This window comes from Manacus vitellinus, unplaced genomic scaffold, assembly GCF_001715985.3.
Source record: "Manacus vitellinus isolate BGI_N305 unplaced genomic scaffold, ASM171598v3 scaffold_3_pilon, whole genome shotgun sequence".
Lineage (NCBI taxonomy): Eukaryota > Metazoa > Chordata > Aves > Passeriformes > Pipridae > Manacus > Manacus vitellinus.
This window is the reverse complement of record NW_021940535.1, coordinates 11267128-11285624: the sequence shown is the minus strand read 5'-3', so window position 1 is coordinate 11285624 and position 18497 is coordinate 11267128. Positions and strand designations below refer to the sequence as shown.

Genomic DNA, 18497 nt, shown 5'->3' with positions numbered 1-18497 from the left:
CTGCCCACAACACACTACCAGGATAATGTTAAAGAGGGGAGGCAGGGAAAGAGGATTATAAACTATATCCTTGGGGTCTGCGTTAATAGAAATTGCACACAGTGTCTGATGGAGAAAAAAATCGAATTACCCTAACATGCTGTGATTATAGGAGACAATAACCATGCTTTTTTCAGGGCTGTAAAGAGAAGCTGGAGACTCTGCTTGGTGAGTCTCCCCGGGGCACTGCAGACGATGCTCACGAGGACTGGGGACAGAGGAAGCACCTGCTGCAAAGGGGGCGATTGTGCCTGCAGGCTGTGGGGACAAGGCGCGCTCACCCTCGACTCCGGAAAATGCTAGTGGACATGGCTTTTTGGCTCAGTTCTTACTTTTTCGTTGACATCATCCATCAAGGCCAACAAAAACGTGTAGAGGTTCCCAAGGAAGAGCGCAAAGATCCTCCCCAGCTGCCATTTCAGCCCAATGCGGGGATGGTAATTTTCTAGTGCAGCGATGGTTTCAAACAGTGGAGGGCAAAACATGCCCAGCAAGGACATCACAATTTCAACCTGACACATGAGGAAAACGAGATAACTGCTAGTAGTAACAACAGTGACTATCTTACTTCGACCAGAGCGGGGGTTGCCGGCAACTGGTTGGATATTTTTGAAGGATTTATGAAGGGGAGGGGAATCAAAGCAAACTCAGTTTCTGGCTTTGCTTAGTGTGCAGGCAGCACAGCATCAGACTTCAGGGCTGGGTTGCACAACTTGCTCTTGCAGGAGCACTTTTGCTGTTATCTCAAAGCTCTGAAGGATTTGTTCCCTGTCAGTCCAGACTCATGAATATTTAGGTTCCTCAAGTACCTTGTAGTACTGCTTGCATCAGCTCCGAGGTTCTTATTTTAGTTTTGGAGGAAGCGCAAGACTGGCCCGTGTGCCTAAAGATAATTAGTTGATGCTAATGTTTATTTTCCACGTTCAGCACCTTTGCTTTTGCAATAGGTATTTACAGATTTGAATGGAAGCACATCAAGGACTCAGTTTTGCAGCTCGGGAAAACATGTCCTAGTGGCATCTTTTTTCCTCTTTATCATGCGAGATAATAAGTTGTACTGTGGTCAGTGATGTCATTGACCAGTCAGGGTTAGCTCAGGTGTGACTTACAGGCTCTGTGTTTTTTTACAGCCCTAGGGTGTCCATTGGCCTGTAGAGGACTTTGTTGGTACAGGTGCAGTCAGTCTCTGACGCACAGGTCTCTTCTTTGTGCTTTTCTTTTCAGGACAAGAAATAGTACCCAGAACACTATTTTTTTAGATCTCAGGTTGTCACTAGAAAGTTATCAGGTTATCACCAGAAAAGTTCACCGTAATAAATCAAAGCATTTTGAGAGCAGGTGCTGTCTTGCTAAAGTTTTCCATGGGAATTGTGAAAATGCACGGCTTTGGATTTAATTTGGCTTTGATATATAAATACATGATAATGTAGTATATGTTGAAATTAGAGCTTTCCATAGGTTGACATTTTTGTGTGTGTGTGAAGAGCTTGAACGTTTGAACTTTTCATTCCAAAATCAGACACAGAAAAATTTTGACTACTGCAATTTTTATTCAGATTCTAAAATCTTATTCCCATAATTCAAGGTGGATGATAAGGATTAGAGTTATGTCTGATTATGGACATTGCTAACACCCAGAGAGCTTTCTAGTACAACACTTTGTAAGCGTTAACATGCAATTTGATTCTTAAGATGGTGGTCAGTGTTGTAAGTGCCAAAGAGCCATTGATTCTTATTGTGATTTACTGTAAGACTATTTTCCCCTCTGCAGGAGGTGTTAATTTGCCCTAGACTTTCAGTGAGACCAATGTGCTTCCCAGCTACAACAAGTGCAAAGGTACTGAAGGGAACTAGTGAACTCTGGTAGCGAATCTCTCTGCCTTGGATGCTGACCTCAAGCTGTTGCAACAATTATGCTGATGTCCAAGGCAAATTATCTAAGCAGAAAACTGGAAGCAAAGTTTCCTTACCTCATTTCTTTCATACCATCCCGCGTTTTGCATTTTGGAAAATGTCTGGGAGCGTTTCACCACAAAATAAATGAGGTAGCCACTCCCACACAAGCAGCAGATGATGAGGACATTGGCCAAAACCCGCAGGAACCTTCTGAGGTGGATATTCTCATCCTTGTTGCTTTCTTGTTCATCTACAATAGACTCCTGAAAAAACAGGGGTGCTCAAAGAATTGGAATGAATATCTTGCAGCACCAAGCATAAGGCGACATCAGATGTTTTCTCACCCTATGAAATGCAATCCCATGCTATTCTGGCTATATTCATCTTGGTAGTTTGTGTTCAATTCAAGCTAAGCTTCATACAGGCATCCTGGTTGGACTGAAAGATATCAAATGGCAAATAGCCTGACATGTCCCAAGGGAACATGGTGGGGGAACTGCACTCTAAAGTAACACAATTTTTTTTAAAATCCTGAAGAAGAGAGTTGGGGGACAAGGGCACAGAAGCTGGAGCTGCCATGGATCAGCACCATAACCTGTTCATACGGAGAGATGCTGTGCAGGTACCCAGATTTCCCCTTAAACCTCTGCCATGGCAGGCACTGGGAGCATCCCAGAAGCAGATGAGGAAATGCTGATTAGGTTTACCTTGAAACTGGTGGTGATGGATGCAAACTTGTTGTCTGCTGTCTCTGCATTGCCAATGAGATAGTCCCAGCTGGTGAACATTTTCCAGCTGAAAACGAAGTTGTCATCATCCCCATCTGCTGTACTTTCATTGGCATTGCGTGCCATCCTGCATAAGGATGTGTGCAGTGACAAGGTCAGACAGTGTTTCACAGAGCCACTATGTCTCCTTCAGCTTTGCAGAACAGCACCAGTGGATTACTGGTGGATAAGATGGAGTGAGATGACCATTCTTGGGGTTTTGGAGTGACTAATATGTGCCATGAGACTTCAGGTTTAAAGTGAACTCAACTGTCAAACGGTGTCTTCAGGGCTACGCAGGTCTTGTATTAAAAACGTAATATGGAAAAAAACTAGTATGGGTGATTAAAGAGGTTAAGGATTGCTTCCACCAGCTAGTATCTGAAGAAAGTCTATTTATGGTGTTTCCAGGTCTTAGGATACAGTATATGATTATGGCTACCTTTAGTTAGCTAAATTTAGTCAAACCCCCTTGGTGCTGTACAATACACCCACTGCAGCACAAAGTTTTAGTGAGACTTCACTTGCTGCACAGTGCTGGAGCCAAAGAGCCTGCAGCAAGTAATGCAGGGAGAGAAAAAGGATTATTCTTGTTAATCAGCGTAGGAGCAGATATGGCTTCTGCTGTTTCCTCTCTATTATTTGATCCCTGAAATCCTTCTGTAAGTCCCACTAGAGTTCCTAGCACCAGTCCCTCAAGGAAGGCGAGACAACAGATGCTGCAATTTCATGGCAAATGTACAGAAAATCCCCATGTCCCACTCAAGCCAAAGGCTCAAGAGGCTCTTTCTGCTGCACAGCAATAGGGCATGTTTCAGCAGTGATACAAATCCATGGACTTATTCTTTCTTCCAAAGAAAGGAGGACCTTTGCATGGCGTGTCATTCAGGCAGAGATAGGAGGTTTTATTTTTTTTTATTTTGGACTTTGCAGAGATCATCTCAGCAGTGACAAGTGCCTCAGCTGCATCCTCAGTGCCCTGAGGATGCTGCGGGAGCCTCACTGGTGCTTGGGGACAGTGCACAAGGGGCACAGAGATTGTGGCCACTTTTAAGCTCCACTGATTGTTTTAGGGACACATTAAAACAATCTGGTAGCATTTGGCTCTTTTCCGCAGTCCTTGCACCATCTGTGTGGACCCACACTGGCTTTCAGGAATGTTTATTTTGCAATGAAAGAATGGAAAATGAACCTTGGAAATTTACTGCAAGTAACATCTTCCTTCATGTACAAAATCTACCTAATTTGATGGCCCTGTAGTAATGTCGAAAGAAGGATTAAAGAGGTACAGAGATGAGGAGAAGGAAGAAGATGGCTGGAGTAGGAGATGAGAGGGTTCAAAATAGTGCACATGAGTACATGGATGAGGCAGAAGAGTGCCCAGGTCTGCCCAGCCCACCATAGCCAGGGTAGTGGATGGGGAGGCTGAGTGCATGAAAACAGCAGGCACACAGCCCCCTTTCCACCCATCCAGTAAGGCTGGACCAAGTCATGAGCTGTGCCCATGGAGGAGGACCCAGCTGCAAGACACATCTGGGTGGGTTTTGCAGAGAGGACAATGTCAGCTTACTTACGATCTGATAACAACCATCAGGCTGTAGCCGAATACACTGATCCCAACCATGAAATACGCCATTGGCAGCCTGTATTTTAACCAGCCAATTGTCCTCTGGTTGTTGTAGTAGCCATAAAAGAGTGCTGAGTATTTGATGTAGCCCTGGAGGAAAAGCAAAAGCAATCCTCTGTAAGCTGTGAAGCTTTTCTTCTGCAGGAAAGAGATTTCTAGTGAAAACTGAAGATTCAAACAAGGAAAAAAAACTTGGAAAATTTTTATTGTCTCGTTCTTGTCTGTTTGGTGCCCTGTCACCTTTGAGAGCCATCTTCCTAAGAGGTTATCTTCCTAAGAGAGTAAAGATGAGGGAGAGCATGTAAGAGGGTAGTGGCTCAAAACTAAAACGTATTTTTGATCCGTCATTGCTTTATCCCTCCCAGAAAAACATCCTCACTGCTCTTTGTGACTGTGGCCCACCTGCTTCTCTAAGCCAATATCAAACACTTGGATCTTATAGAAATGCTGTAGCAGAGGGCTTTCCCACCATGATAGGAATTTTTTCCTTTCAGGTAGGAGGCAACTGACACTTAGTACTTTGCAGATTTAGTTCCTTTTACTGGCTGCCACCTGCAGAGCAAATATAACTACAGAGTAAAATCAAAGCATTACTTTCCTGTGGAAAGCAGAGCTCAGGCAAAATATCAACCATGTTGTCTCAAGACCTATTTTTTGCTGTACAAACTGCTAGGTACTCAACGAGTGTGCAGACCTCCTAACCGGCATTAGCAATCTCTCCCTATTTTTCTGTTGTATCTCATCCAAGTTGATGTGTATCATTATGTATTGAACTTCTCTATTTTTTGCTTGTTGTCTTTTAGCTTATTAGTTAAGTGTACTTAGTCAGTCTGGCCATGATAGTTGAGCAATCTCCCCTCTCATCAAGCCTTTGGAAAGACCAAAATTGAGACATAACTTGAAGCTCATATCAGAGGCTGTGTAATGGATCTTGTTTAGAGACATTGAACGGTTTACATGGGAAGGGACCTCTGGAGGCCATCTAGTCAATCCCCCTGCTCAAAGCAGAGACAATCGCAAAACTAAGTGTTGTTGCTCAGGGCTGTGTGCAGCTGAGCTTTGAAAATCTCCAAGGATGGAGATCCCACAACCTTTCTATGCCTCTCTTCCAGTATTTGGCCACCTTCACTTAATTGAATTAAGCTCCCCCAAAGTGCTAGGTTTTTCTTTCCTAATGTAATAAAAATCTTTGGTACCCCTGGGTGCCGCGTTAGCTACATGTTTGCATTGCACAAAGTGCAGTGCCACAGATACAGGACCACTCTGCATGTTTTCCTGTCAGTGCTTCTGGGCCACTAGGGGAAGCACAGGAGGCCCATGGCCGGCACACCACCGAACATCTGCTTGGGGCTTGTAGCCTGTCATATATAATGTCTGCTAGGGAGGTGTGGTGAAAAAAGCCGGGTAAAATATAATGCCCCTGGAAGGCGCTAGTGAAGTTTGTTTCTCAGCTTCTAATTTCCAATCCTTTGTCTTTTTGATTCATCACATGCTGGGGACTGAAAAATTAGTTTCTCCGCTTACATCATCCAGTATGTTCTTTAAACTCCATTTGTGAGACATGGTGTCCAAGTGAGATTTATTTCTTTATACTCCTCTAAAAATCCATGGTGTGACCTCCTTGCTGCCAAAGCATCCATTTCCTGAGCTCCTCTTTCTTGAAAGGTATTTTTCAGGATCACAGTATTGACTCTTCATTTTATGCCTGCTCTGAGATATATTTCCCCATCGCACCTCTCCTGTGGAGCATGCTGGAATAAGCATCTATTAATTTTCAAAGGGAAAGCCTCTGTGAAGGGCTTCATTTGACATCTCCTGGCTGCAGAGGGTATCAGTGCACATTGTTGCCCCATAGCTGGAGATGGCCTCTCAAGTTTGCATGGTTGCTCCCTTAGGTCAGGCAGCAAGGGAATGGGTACTGGATGGAGACCTGTATGGCAGAGGGGTTCAGAGGATCAAGACCTCAGCAAGGCAAGAGACTGGCAGGTCATAGGAGCCAGCCTTTCATGCAAGGATACAGACTTGTCCAGAGGCAATTTTCCTTACTGATATATCTACAGCTTATGGTCTCACAGACAGAATCAGCAGCTGCAGTTCAGCAGCACTCTTTCAGATTTGTTTGTTTGTTTGTTTGGGGGTGTTATTTTGCCTGGGCTTTTTTTTCTGGATTAATGAGTTTAAATGCTGCCTCTTGTATTTTTACAGTGCACTACTCAAACGAGCTTTTCATTCAGTGCAATGCTATCAAAAATGTCCATTATTCACCCCTGAATTTTGGATTGTGGTAAGTAGGTGAAAGGGCTGGGAGAGGAAGAGCTAAAAGGATCCTCAGCAGAAAATGGGGAGTGAATGAAAGCCTGGCCCTGATAGGTTCCTGGACACCAATATTTGAAGCCTTTTTAATAAACTATTTTAAATAATATGGCTTATAACAAAGTAGGGTTTGGAGTGTTGTTTTGAGGGGGGGTTGTGGTTTTTTTGGGTTTTTTTTTTTTTTTTGGTTGGTTGATTTGGTTTGGGTTCTTTTGGGTAAGGAAATTTTGATGGGGTTTATTACAGAAGGACTGGATCCCGTGCTTGTAACAGATGGGCCAGTGCCAACAAGCATTAAAAAAATATTTCCAGAAATAGCAACTTTGAAAGTCAGGTCCCAAAGTATTAGTCACAGCAGAATCTCTTCACTCCCTGCACACATCTTTTTTTTGGGCTACTCGGTAAAAACACTTAATCTGTTTGGCCTAATTCTTCAAAGGAACTAGGGTGGGAGGTGAGTTGTTGTTGCAGCCAAGCACTAAACAGATGGCTGAAAACCTGGGTTTTCCCTTTGGGTGCAAGTCATAAATTTTGGTTCTTGCTTCAGGCTCATATAAATACATCGGGGAACAGGGAGGGCACCTACGTGGGGCGCAATCCTCTTTCTGAGGCTATGAGCAAGTTCAGTGGTCTGGCAAGGTGCTCCCTGCCCATGAAGGGGGTTCACAACTTGAAGTCACCTTCTAGCTGCCTGGTTTGGAGCAGCTCCAGCTCCAGCTCCAGCTCCAGCCTTTCACCTTTGGCTGCCTTTTGAATTGGAAGCAAAATGGCTTTTGTGTATACATACACATGTGTGATGTATGCCAACCAGCACTTTTGTATATGGAAGTTGTTCAAATCCATATACAAGTGTCTGCATGTGTACATGCTGGTTTGGCCAGAAATCTCTGGGCATCCACAAAGATTTTGTTGCAACAAAAGACAGGTGTCTCCAACTTCTGGAAAAAATAGGTGCTGGTGTATCTTAGAACAAATTTATCCTTGTAGCACTACTAACTTCTGAAGGGTTTCAGGAGGTATTCAACTGATCTTTTATGATTAACAATCATATGCTTACCTCAAAATCCCAAAGTACTGAAAAATCCATAGCTGTTGCTTGTTCAGCCCGGGGTACAGTTTTCCTTGGCATGCTCCCATACGGCATTCCCATCAGGACCTGGAGAACATTAATAACGGATTTTACAGGGTTTTTTCTTAATGAGTCTCTTTTGATTTGCTTTTGGCTGATTTCCTTTTTTGTTTTTGTTGTTGATTTTAATATATATTTTATTTCTTTATACTAAAGCAGCAGTTTAAAATATTTAGAATTAATTTCATCCAAATAACCAGAGGATTTCCCTTTCCCTGGCCACATCCATTGCACAGGAAATATTTTGCTGAGGAGGAACCGTATCCTTCAATTCAAGCTTCAGTTGAAATGTCCTTAGTTTAGCAAGAAGTTCTTTGATTGATCTTCATGGGTCTAAGGCAATAAAGGGATTAATTTCATCTATTTATGCAGGGTTCCTCCTCTGAGAGGAGTCAAAAGCACTGGATTGAGCTTGCAGTATATTTTGTATTATTGAATTGAAAAATGTTCTCAAGGTGAGGTAGAAGGCAATTAGGTTTGAGCAAAAAGCATATGACAAAAAGATGCAAAGAACAGTTTCAATGGCACTGCCTGTCCTGATTGCACCATACAAAGCAGGTCTTGCAGCTGGTCCAGCAGCTGTTGAAGTCTAGACAGAGAATGGCAAGGGCTATGGAAAGTTAATATATTTACAAGCAAACTCTGACTGGTGCTTATACCAAAATATCTCATTAGCATTCATGACTTAGAAAGGTCCTAGCATATAACTATCACTTATTTTTTAGGGCTATCTAATTACATTCAAAATAGTTTATGATTAAATGTTTATTGCCCAGCTATTCTCCATATCGTAACAGCTCAGTAGGCAATGAGTAACAGTATGCATCCTTTAGAGGCGAAGGCTTCTACCATATGCAGAGTTCCTAACAAAACACATTTATATTGTTCAGTGCTAATGGTTATGTCTCTTCATCCTGGGAGGAAACTGAGCTTTCCCTTTTGATAGCGTGAGCAAGCACATTAAGGAGAACAAAAGCATGGTCCTCAGGAGAGACTCTGCTCTGCAGTTTTGCTTCATAAAATTCTGCATTGAACAGAACAGATGCCACTGTCTGTGGATTGCACAGCCTTTAAATACTGCACTGAGTAATTTAGCCAGAGCTGTAATGGCTACATTAAAAAAATCTTCAATAAATGATCATATCAATTTGGCTATGAGATCCTTTTTCTTCTCCAAGAAAAGCAAGAAATAGAAAAACTAAAAATAAAACTATTGCTTGTGAATCATCTGAATTGGAAGGCTGTTTCCCAAGCAAATGTTACTTGGCAAAGTGCTGGGAAATTTTTTGTCTATTCCCTCAAGAACTCCTCCTGCAGGACTGTGCCATGGCTGCTGTTCCATGGACATGCCCCTCAGAGGGCCCAAAACAGGATTTCTTAATTACTTTCTGAGCACAATCCATTTCTTATGGCTCTTGCAAACCAGATCTTGTGTCTAGGATTGATATGTCATGTTTCTCACTTTAGCCAAAATGTAAAACTGGTCTTAAATTAGGTTTTTGAGCTCCTGTTTCAGCTGCTGGATGGGCAGGATCTTTGATAGTGTTTTAGGTCTCCTGATATCAATCCATCTTTTGCTTCTGTGTCAGTAACAGTCTTTGTAATCAGTCTTTTGTCCTCATATGTTTCATTTTTCTAAAACCTGTTATAAGATATTTGTTTGTGTTATCCATCTCATGTTTGTGTCAAGTGCTGGGCAAGATATTACTGAAAGGAGAATTAAACACTTACCTCTGGAATTATAACCAGTCCAAATATTAACCCAAAAAGGACAAGATTTACTCCATACATCCACCGTAGGAATATGAAGTAGGAAGCGACTGAGGAGCCAAAGTGACCTTAAACCAGAAGACGTTTCATGGTTAGGAGCTTGGGAGGGTTAAACTGTGCTCAGCAACACCTGGACCCCTTTACCCTCAGGTCTCCCCAACATGTTGTCCATGACCCTCCCAACAGTCCCCACAACTGATGGAGGCAGTGATGCCTGGAGCTGCCTGGGGTGCGTACTCCTTGTTTGGTGCTGATGCCCAGGGTGAGTGATGATCAGGGACCAGAGAATTGGAACATTGTTAGGACGAAGGCAAAGCTGTCTTGCAAAATGTCCCACTGCCACCACAGAGCAACTTCCACTTACTCTCCACTTCCTTTATCTTCATCTCCCAGGGTATGCACTGGGTTTTAAAATTTTCAAAGTCTCTCTTAAATTTCACCCATTTCTGAAACAAGACAACATCACAGTGAGCACAGTGGTGTGAAGGGAGAGGCTGCTTTCTCTGCAGGGCTTTCTAATGTCAGGGTTTGGTAGCATGGCTGGGAGTGGGTGTAAAGGCCAAAGCAAGAACTGTGGTCTGAGTCTGTTCTTTTGGACTATTTTAGAAACACCCTTCAATCTGAAATCCCCCCAACCGCAACCGTTCACATTCATTATCTGAGTTTTAACCATTCCAGGCTTTTGGAAAGCTGCAGCTGAGCTATGAGCTTACCATACTACATGGGGGTAGAAAATTCAGACCTAGCTCTAGGTTGAAAGAGTTGGTTCAGAACCAACTCTATTTAAAACAAAATCTAATATGATAAAATGCGGAACTTGAATCCTTCCTCGTCAGACTAGCAGCTAAACTCCCATTGATTTCATCGTCTCAAGCCTGTCTCTGTTTTGCATTTCTCAATATAATCTCCATGACAACATGCAGCTTCAGTCTTAAAACACAGCCATCGTTCTCCCTATTATCTCCTCATCATTGGGGAAGATGAAATTTTATGGGAGTACATGGGGTATTGCAAGAGTTTGACATGGCCTCTCTCCCCGTTAGGGGTACCTTGTCTCACAGATCAAGGTTTTGGAGGTTGCAACCAGAAAGCCATGGTTTTCCCTGCTCCTGCAAACCATCCCTTGCTTCAGGGAAGGTCACAATGGGTGACCTTCAGGTTGGGGTAAATTTCCCCCTGTTCTTTCTGCAATAGATTTGAAGTCAGCTAATATTGTTTTGAATGAGGACAGGAATTTTTATTCAGACTTCCTGGTGCCTCTTTTGCTAAACAGAGGTTAATAAACCCACAAACGTACTGAATGCCTGACTGAGTATCAAGCCTTTCCTTGACATCATTGCAGCACTTACCTTTGCCATCATCATCTTATATGCATACAACTTTTTGCCCTTCCCTTTTCCCAGAGCTCCTTCAAACTTCTCTACAAAAGCTTGTGCCTCCCTGATTGAAAAATAAACAGGCAGGTTATTAAAACAGCAAAGGGGTCTTTAGCTTTTCACATCTGCCTCCAGCAGTGGGATAACAGCTATGCTTGTGTGAAGGTGGGGGCTTGATTTCTCTCCACACCACGTTGTGCATATGGGGTTCTGGCTGCTACCTGCTGCAGGTGTTGCTATGTCATGTAGAGCTCTCATGCCCATCTGGGACTAGGTAGGAGGTCCCCAAAGCACTTATGTTCATGTAGAGATGTGCCCCAAATATTGTTCCACACTTCTCCCTGGGTGTAAACCAAAAGTCCACCTGTTTCTCTTCCTACAGAGCTCTCCCACCCTGCAGGCCTGTTATAACTTCTCTCTCCTGATGCATAGGTCAAGAAGGAAATAACATTGCCTAGCAAAAGAAACCCCAAGAGGATTCAGAATTTCCCTCCATGAAGACCTCCCTGGATAAATATCAACAATGTGCAGTTGGCCCAATCGTATAATCTCAGCACCAGAGGAATGAGTGTACGCTAGTCAGGAGTAAAATCAAGCTGCAAAATGAAATTAGTTTTAGAATAGGATTTCTAAGGGAAATACAGAGAAAATAATCCAAGTAGATGCTGTTAGGGTATGCTGAATTTGTGAATAAAATTATATCATAAATTGGTGTCGCTAATACATCATGAGAAGAGATTAAATTTTAGGAGTTGGGAGGTTGTTTGCAATCCTAAACCTATGAGAAAGATGGACTTCCACTTGGTAGAAATAGTTGGCTAGTTCAGCCTTTAACCCTGTGAAAGCCACCTGCGGCCTCATTTGCAAACCTAAAGTGAGATTTCTAAGTCTTAAACATATTGTTTCACTCTCTTTGTGTTTTACATTCCTCGTCTGTGCAATGGGGCTAATAATTTCTTGTCTCAGGGTTGAGTTTATGCATCCAAAATAATTAATGAATGTACAGCATGCTGAGAGCCTTTCTGGAGACCCCTGCATAAGCAATGCAACAGTATTGTTTAGGTTTGTTAGTAGGCAGTAATGATTGCCGTAGTTCAGGAATAAGATGAAAGGATGGAGGTATGTTGTCAAATATGATCCTAGGTACAATTTTAGCCAGGATCCTACACCAAAGGGAAAAGTGCCATGAATAACTCTGCTTTGCTCTTTTTTTCTTTTCTTTCCTTTCAGAACTTTGGAATTTTAGGGACATGAGAATTTATTTGTAATGAGCTCAGGCTCGTAGCATGCCTGTGAGAGAGAAAAGCTGCTTTAATGCAGTTTCTCTGTATAGATCTTTACCTAGATTTTCAGAATTAATTGTCAGAGTTCACGGCTCATGATTTTATTGGAAGATGGAACAGGTCATCGCCTTTAGAGTGTAAAAGGGAGAAGCAGAGACACGTGGTGACTGCCAGCCTTCACAGCCCGGTCACTGCAGCTCTGAGCAACTGCTCGGCAAACACGGAGCAAGGGCATCACCACACCCCATGGGGCTGTGCGTGCTTTGCAATGCTATTGTGAAATCTCTCCTGTCAGAAAGGGGTTTCAGAGGATTCTTAACCAATAAAGCTGGGATTTGAATCATTGCCTCAATATGGGAATGGTTTGATATGAGCCATTCCCTGTTGACGTGTGGGTTTTGATTTTCCTGGTTTGCCCTTCCCAGCCACCTCCCATTTCTCTGCACTACCGGGTCTCTGCTGTTGCCTGAGTTGTTCCCACATTCAGCAGGGTCTGCATGGCAGTATTAGCTTTTTTCCATAAACCTCTGCAAACAACGTAGCATTTTTTCCAAGCAGACCCATCTCAGGCCTGTGCAGTAACGTGGCACTTTGCTGCTCTGATTTGTCTGACAACAGACATGAATAAGCAAACCAGGGTATGGAGCTGGCTTTAACAAGTAGCCTGTCAGTAGTGAGTCATTTGGTTTTAAATACAAGGGTAGAATGACCTGGCCATGGGTATCAGTTGAACAGATTTGCACTTTGTCTGTTCTTTGGTTACGGAGGCTGAAAATCAGATTGCACATTTTAACTGCTCATTTAAACCCAGACAGGCTGGCCAGGCTCTGCCCATCACTTTTTCTGAGACTGTGGTGTTACAGCAGCAGCAGCAAATATACAATTTCAGGGAAAGGCAAAGTGCATCTGACTACAGTCAGCAAAGACGCCAGGGATGGGGGTTTCCAGTTTGAGGGGTACCTGAGCACCGATAGCTTCTTCACCATCCTCCAGGGCTTGTTTCTCATCATGGAAATCAGTTTTTTCTTTTGCTCCACCTGCTCCATCAGCATCGCAAGCTCTTCCTCTGACAATGACTCCTCATCAGATGAGTTGGAAGAAGCAGAAGTAGTGCTGAATGACACACAAAATAAAGGACACAGAATAGAAAAACTCACAGGAGTCAGAGGGAAGGTCTTGCTCGGGGTAAGCACAGTGCCACTGGCCCAGGAATCCCACTCTGATGTGGGCACAGTGCCTCGCCATCCCCTGGCTCAGTGCAGTGCCAGTGCCCTTCACACTTGGAGCAAGGCTGTTTCCAGCCAGAATCATGAGGAGGCAATTGCGTCCCACCATAATTCACTCAACATCATGCTTTGGACTGTAGTTCAGCTATATAGAAGCATTGCTGAGGGCTACAGCTGGCTCTGGAGAAATGCTTTTCATGCCTTCAGAACAAAATGGGAGATATGGGGAGAAGCAGAAGGTTCGGACAGGTGATATTTGGAAGAGGAAGAGACTTGAAAACATGAGGGATCCATTTTAACCTTGAACGTTTCCACAAACCAACCAAAAAAATGTGTGCAGATCCGAAGCGCTCAAGCTGTCTACCCTGTGCTGTAGGCATTAGGACTCCACTACATGCACAGATCTGATCCTGGATAAGAAATGATAGTGACCTGGAAACAGTTTGGTTGTGTGGCATTTTACACTGTGTTCCTCTGTTGTGTCTCTTTTAGGAGAACATAAACTTATTTGCACTCTATTGGTTTTGCCACTCTGATCCATATGCCACTACATGTCAGTATCACTGCCAGTCTGACACAAGGCACCATAGTCAGGCATTGTTTAATTACCTGTTTTTCCTGTCTTCCTTCTGTTTGTTCTTCCCCTCATTTCCTTCCTTGGTTGTTTTCTTTTCTTTGTTTTCTGATTCCTTTTGATCTTTGGTAGGAGCCTTTTTACCTCTCTCTCTCTGTTGGCTTCCTTCCACTCCTGCCTTTTTTCCATCTCTGTTTTTCCTTTGGTAGTTTTTTCTCCTGGAAGCTCCATTTTGTTGGCAACCATTGTCTTCCTCGTTGCTGTCATCTTCTTCTTTGTCTTTCTCTTTCCCTTTACTTTGAAGTCTGCTTGCTCTGCCAGTTTCCCTGAGGCGTTGTTTGTTAGTTTTCTTGTCCTTTACTTCATCTTCTGTAAGTGATAAAAACCAATTACTTTGGGATCCATGCTGGCCAAATAAGGATTCATCAGAAAAGTGTGGGCAGCCAGGATACCTGATGCAAACCCTGGTGAAGTCAAAGAGCAGGTGCCTGTTGACCTCGGTGGGCTTTGTGTTATACCCCTTCCAAGAAGTACATCTAACTCTGGTTATGCAACTCCCATTTAAGATAGTACGGTTCATTTAGCACATCAGTGACTTTTATGTGACCATAAGAAAATAAGAAATTAGTTACAAATGCAAAAGCCCATCCATCAGAGAGCACAGGCAGATATCTTCCTGACATGTAAACACACCAGAACAAAGGAAACAGAAATTGCAGTCTGGTATACAATGTGTAGTTTGTTTGTTGATGTGATGTCCTTGAAAGATGTTTACTTTTCAAGGCTGGGAAGGAGTTCTTCTATTTATACAGAAAAAAGGTGCAGCTCAGGCAATATCCGGTTTTGTTTCTCTGAGTTTTCTTTTGTATTGGAGAAGGAGAAAAAGCCCGGATAGTCTCTGAGGCATATTTCATTCTTACTGGCATTGCAAGCTAAACCCCTCTTTTTTTCCAGAAGTCAGAAGTGCTTCTAGCTTCAAGGATTGAAATGGAGCATGATTTAATTACAGAATGTTATGGAAAGGAGAAAAAAAAAATACAGGTCCCCATCTCTTTTACAACGAAGTGCATTAAAATCATTAGTACATTTTCTAATTTTCCAGCATTTCTGGCTGATGAAAGTAAAGTGTTCAAACAAATAAAGCATTTGTAATTTTGTCTTTTTTTTTTTTTTTTTTTTTTTTTTTGCTAGAGTTAGAGATATTGTAATGGACGAAGGAAACTGTGCTGGAATGGGATCCAGAGTGTTAAATGAGGAGCCTAAAAGGTGAGATAAATAGAAGCGGAAAGAATTTGAGGATTTGCCTTTTTGTTTTGGTGAAAAGTTAGAAATTGATAACAAGGCAATAGTTTCTGCTCGTTAGTGGTAAAAAAGTAGTAGATGGTGGCTGTCACACTTGACACTGGGAATGAGAAGGAGCTTTTAACTAATTTCTCAGGAGCCATTCGGCAGGTTTCAGTTACTATGTAATTGTCCATCTCAGCTGAATTTCAGTTGTTGATCTAGGTCAAAGGACCACCTATCCTCTTTGGGAAAATGTTCATTTGTGGCAATCAACTGTCACAGTTTTCATTTCAACCCATCAAATATTAGGTTAAATGTGAAGAATTCATTTTTTACTTTTATCTTATTACCTTTTTTGCCTATATGGAAAAGGCGGATATGATTTAAAAAAAAAAAAAGAAAAAAATCGCAGTAGTTTGCTAATTACTTTCTCATATTTTATGGATAATACAGACACATTTGTGAACCATTTTTTGCAGTGGCAATTCCATTTATATCACCTATCCAGTGCTGTTACGATCTTACCTCTTAGCTATCTCTCTTTATTTATACTCTACATGCAGGGTTAAAGATGTTTTTAATTCTGCTATGGGCTTTTCCTGATTTCCCTCACAGCCATCAGTCTGCCTCCAATCCATTTTCATTTTTGTTATCTTGTAGACATGATTAATCAAGATCCCAGTGTATTATGGTCTAAGAAAGCATTACAGGAAGGGCAAACAGACCTTAGTACAATGCAAAGCATTCCCAGCCCTGCACAGGGTGATGCCTTTACTGCAGGGCTTGATTTACTAGGGTTTCACTCCCAAGCAATGTGGGCTCTGACAGCCTCCTGCTCTGGGAGCATGGATGAAAGGGGACAGCCTACTTAAGAACAGTGGTTTACATATCACTATTATAAGTCAAACCTCAAGGGAAAAATCTGTTTGCTTGCAAGTAGCTCATGAAATAGTTCATGTTGTAGAGCAAGTCACAAGCCAGAGAGAAAAAGAAAAGGTATTACCTCTTGTATTTCAAACAAGATCACATTTGTTAATCTCTACATTACCTTCACTCTCTGTGTCACTTTCGACTTCTCCATCAACTTCTATTCCGGCTGCAAGACAAAGAACAAAGAGCAATTACATTTGTTGCTGGAATTTATACACGTGATGCTTTACACAGCTAGCCTTTAATTCCAGCTGAGCTTGCCAGAATGTCCCTTATTGATTATACATTATATTCTTTTCCTACAGCAATGATCTTAATATTTACTTTAGTCTGGCAGATTGACAAAATTTCCCTGCACAAGCAAGCTGAAATTGTATGATATTTGAGACACTCAAAATGGTGTGCTAGGAAAGTCCCAAGACGTTTAGTCAAGTATTCGGCAGCATCCGAACCGAAATGTTCTCACAGTGATACCAACCATCTTCCATGATGACCTGTAAAGCACTTTTCTTTTTCTTCCCCATGGCAGCCTCCCGTCTTTTGCACAGACACCGTAGCTGCTATGCTGTGCACGCACACCCCAATCATACACACATTACTCTCTCTTCCAGTGCCCATGTGCTTGTCTCCTGGGCATTGCAGACAGAAGGGCACGTCCGGCTGTAGGTGACCTCTTTCTCATGAGCCATGTGGACAGGGAGGGGTGGGAGAGGCAGGAAAAAACCAGGCTCTGCCTCAGCCCACCCAAATGCTTTCACTTCTTCTCCCTTCTCCTGGTGAAAAAAGCACCTGTTGGCATTACATTGCATTTCATTATTTAAACATGAAGGAAAGCCCTTTGGTGGGTACTTGGTGGTGTCGTATGAAACACAGACACAAGTCACGTCTGGTTTGGACATAGGCACGTGGCTGGAAGCTCTGAAAGGATCAATTTTCTTAATGCCATATTCTTTATTGACCTGTGTCAATCTGTGTAACCCTGTTACTCATTCTTCTGCACCTTATTAAACTTCTCAGTCAGTGCCCCTTGGGGAGTGGCTGTAGGTCACCTTTTGTCCTCCATGCATGTCCCTTGTAGGGGACTCATGAGCTAATAGATGCAGCAAGGAGTCAGGAGTCAGGATACCAGGATCTCTCTTTCCTTTGCTCCTCTATTCTGTGTGACCTTTGCATACTCATTGAGCTTGCTGGTAAAATAGGATAGATTTTCCTTCTAGGTGCTCTGAGGCTTAATTAATTAATGTGAGACCCTCATTTGGAAGGTCCTTTAGTACCACAAAGTATTGTGTTGCATGCTGCAGCTTGCAGTCTTTCAGTGGGCCAAGAATAGGTTTGTCTGAGCACCATCTGCCTCAGCTGTATCTTCCTTAGAAACCATCCGAGGGCACATTCCCAGGGCAGGGTTTCTCTTGCAGTCATGCAGATAGTGCAAGAAGGTTTCCCAAAAGGAGAGCTTACCCTCACACCATCTAGGAAACATGTTTCAGGCTTGCACAGGTGTCCCTTGGGGGACCTGGCATGGTGACAGTATGCAAAGACTTTTTTCCAAGGGTTGGCAGGGACAGTGTTAATTATCTCCTTCCCTCCCAAAAGAGAAATATTATGGAGATCAATTTGAGGCTACTGCCACCATTGACTTGTGCAGATGGCTCCTGCTCTGGGTCAGGTGCAGTGACTGAGGATGTGCCAGCCTGAACCTTCCTCTGCTCCTTTTTGCTCACTGAATTTTGATCTAAGAGCAACTTTCAAGTACTTTAAGTCCAATCCCATGGATTGGTTGATCTACCTTTGACTTTAGCTGAGCTCTTCTGAGCTTAATGCATAATGTATGGTAAATGCCCATACATTATTAACAGCTCTAACCCTACAAGTTCATTGCACAGGGCATTTTCACTATGTGTTCCCCACACCAGTGGGTCTGACTAGGTCTGAAGACAGTGATAGCATTTTCAGAAGGTCTTCCCAGTGAGTGAGTTTCACCTAGAACTCTGAATGTTGATGCGGTTTCAAATGTGATCACTAGGTCACTGAATTAATACTGCTCCAGGCAAAAATGAGAAATTCACAGTTGGTGGAGGCTACTGGAACAGATTTTCTGCAGGCTACTTCAGTTGCCTCAACCCCAAGCATCTCTTCCACAAACAGAGGATCTAGGGACCTAACTTTGCTGGTTAAATGAAGATTAGGGTTCTCGAGAATCCTGTGATGGGAGGCAAAAGGGATGGGGATGCTCATCCCCCCCAGTACTGTACTCAGTGATAGCACTTCTTCTGCCTCATAGAG

At 42.8% G+C, this 18497-nt stretch overlaps 1 protein-coding gene across 1 annotated transcript in view; it reads right to left on the bottom strand.

Annotated features, from left to right (window-relative positions):
* The window catches only part of TMC2 (transmembrane channel like 2), a 31957-nt gene extending 15219 nt beyond the window's left edge, over nt 1-16738 (bottom strand). The window contains exons 1-12 of the mRNA XM_018075120.2: nt 16693-16738; nt 16333-16380; nt 14036-14369; nt 13161-13313; nt 10891-10981; nt 9906-9987; nt 9503-9609; nt 7700-7798; nt 4277-4419; nt 2643-2790; nt 2010-2198; nt 372-551 (exon numbers count right to left, since the gene is read on the bottom strand). Of these exons, the coding sequence (XP_017930609.2) occupies nt 372-551; nt 2010-2198; nt 2643-2790; nt 4277-4419; nt 7700-7798; nt 9503-9609; nt 9906-9987; nt 10891-10981; nt 13161-13313; nt 14036-14369; nt 16333-16380; nt 16693-16738 (1620 nt within the window). The remainder of the gene's footprint in view (nt 1-371; nt 552-2009; nt 2199-2642; nt 2791-4276; nt 4420-7699; nt 7799-9502; nt 9610-9905; nt 9988-10890; nt 10982-13160; nt 13314-14035; nt 14370-16332; nt 16381-16692) is intronic.
* Between the last annotated feature and the right edge of the window lie 1759 nt (nt 16739-18497).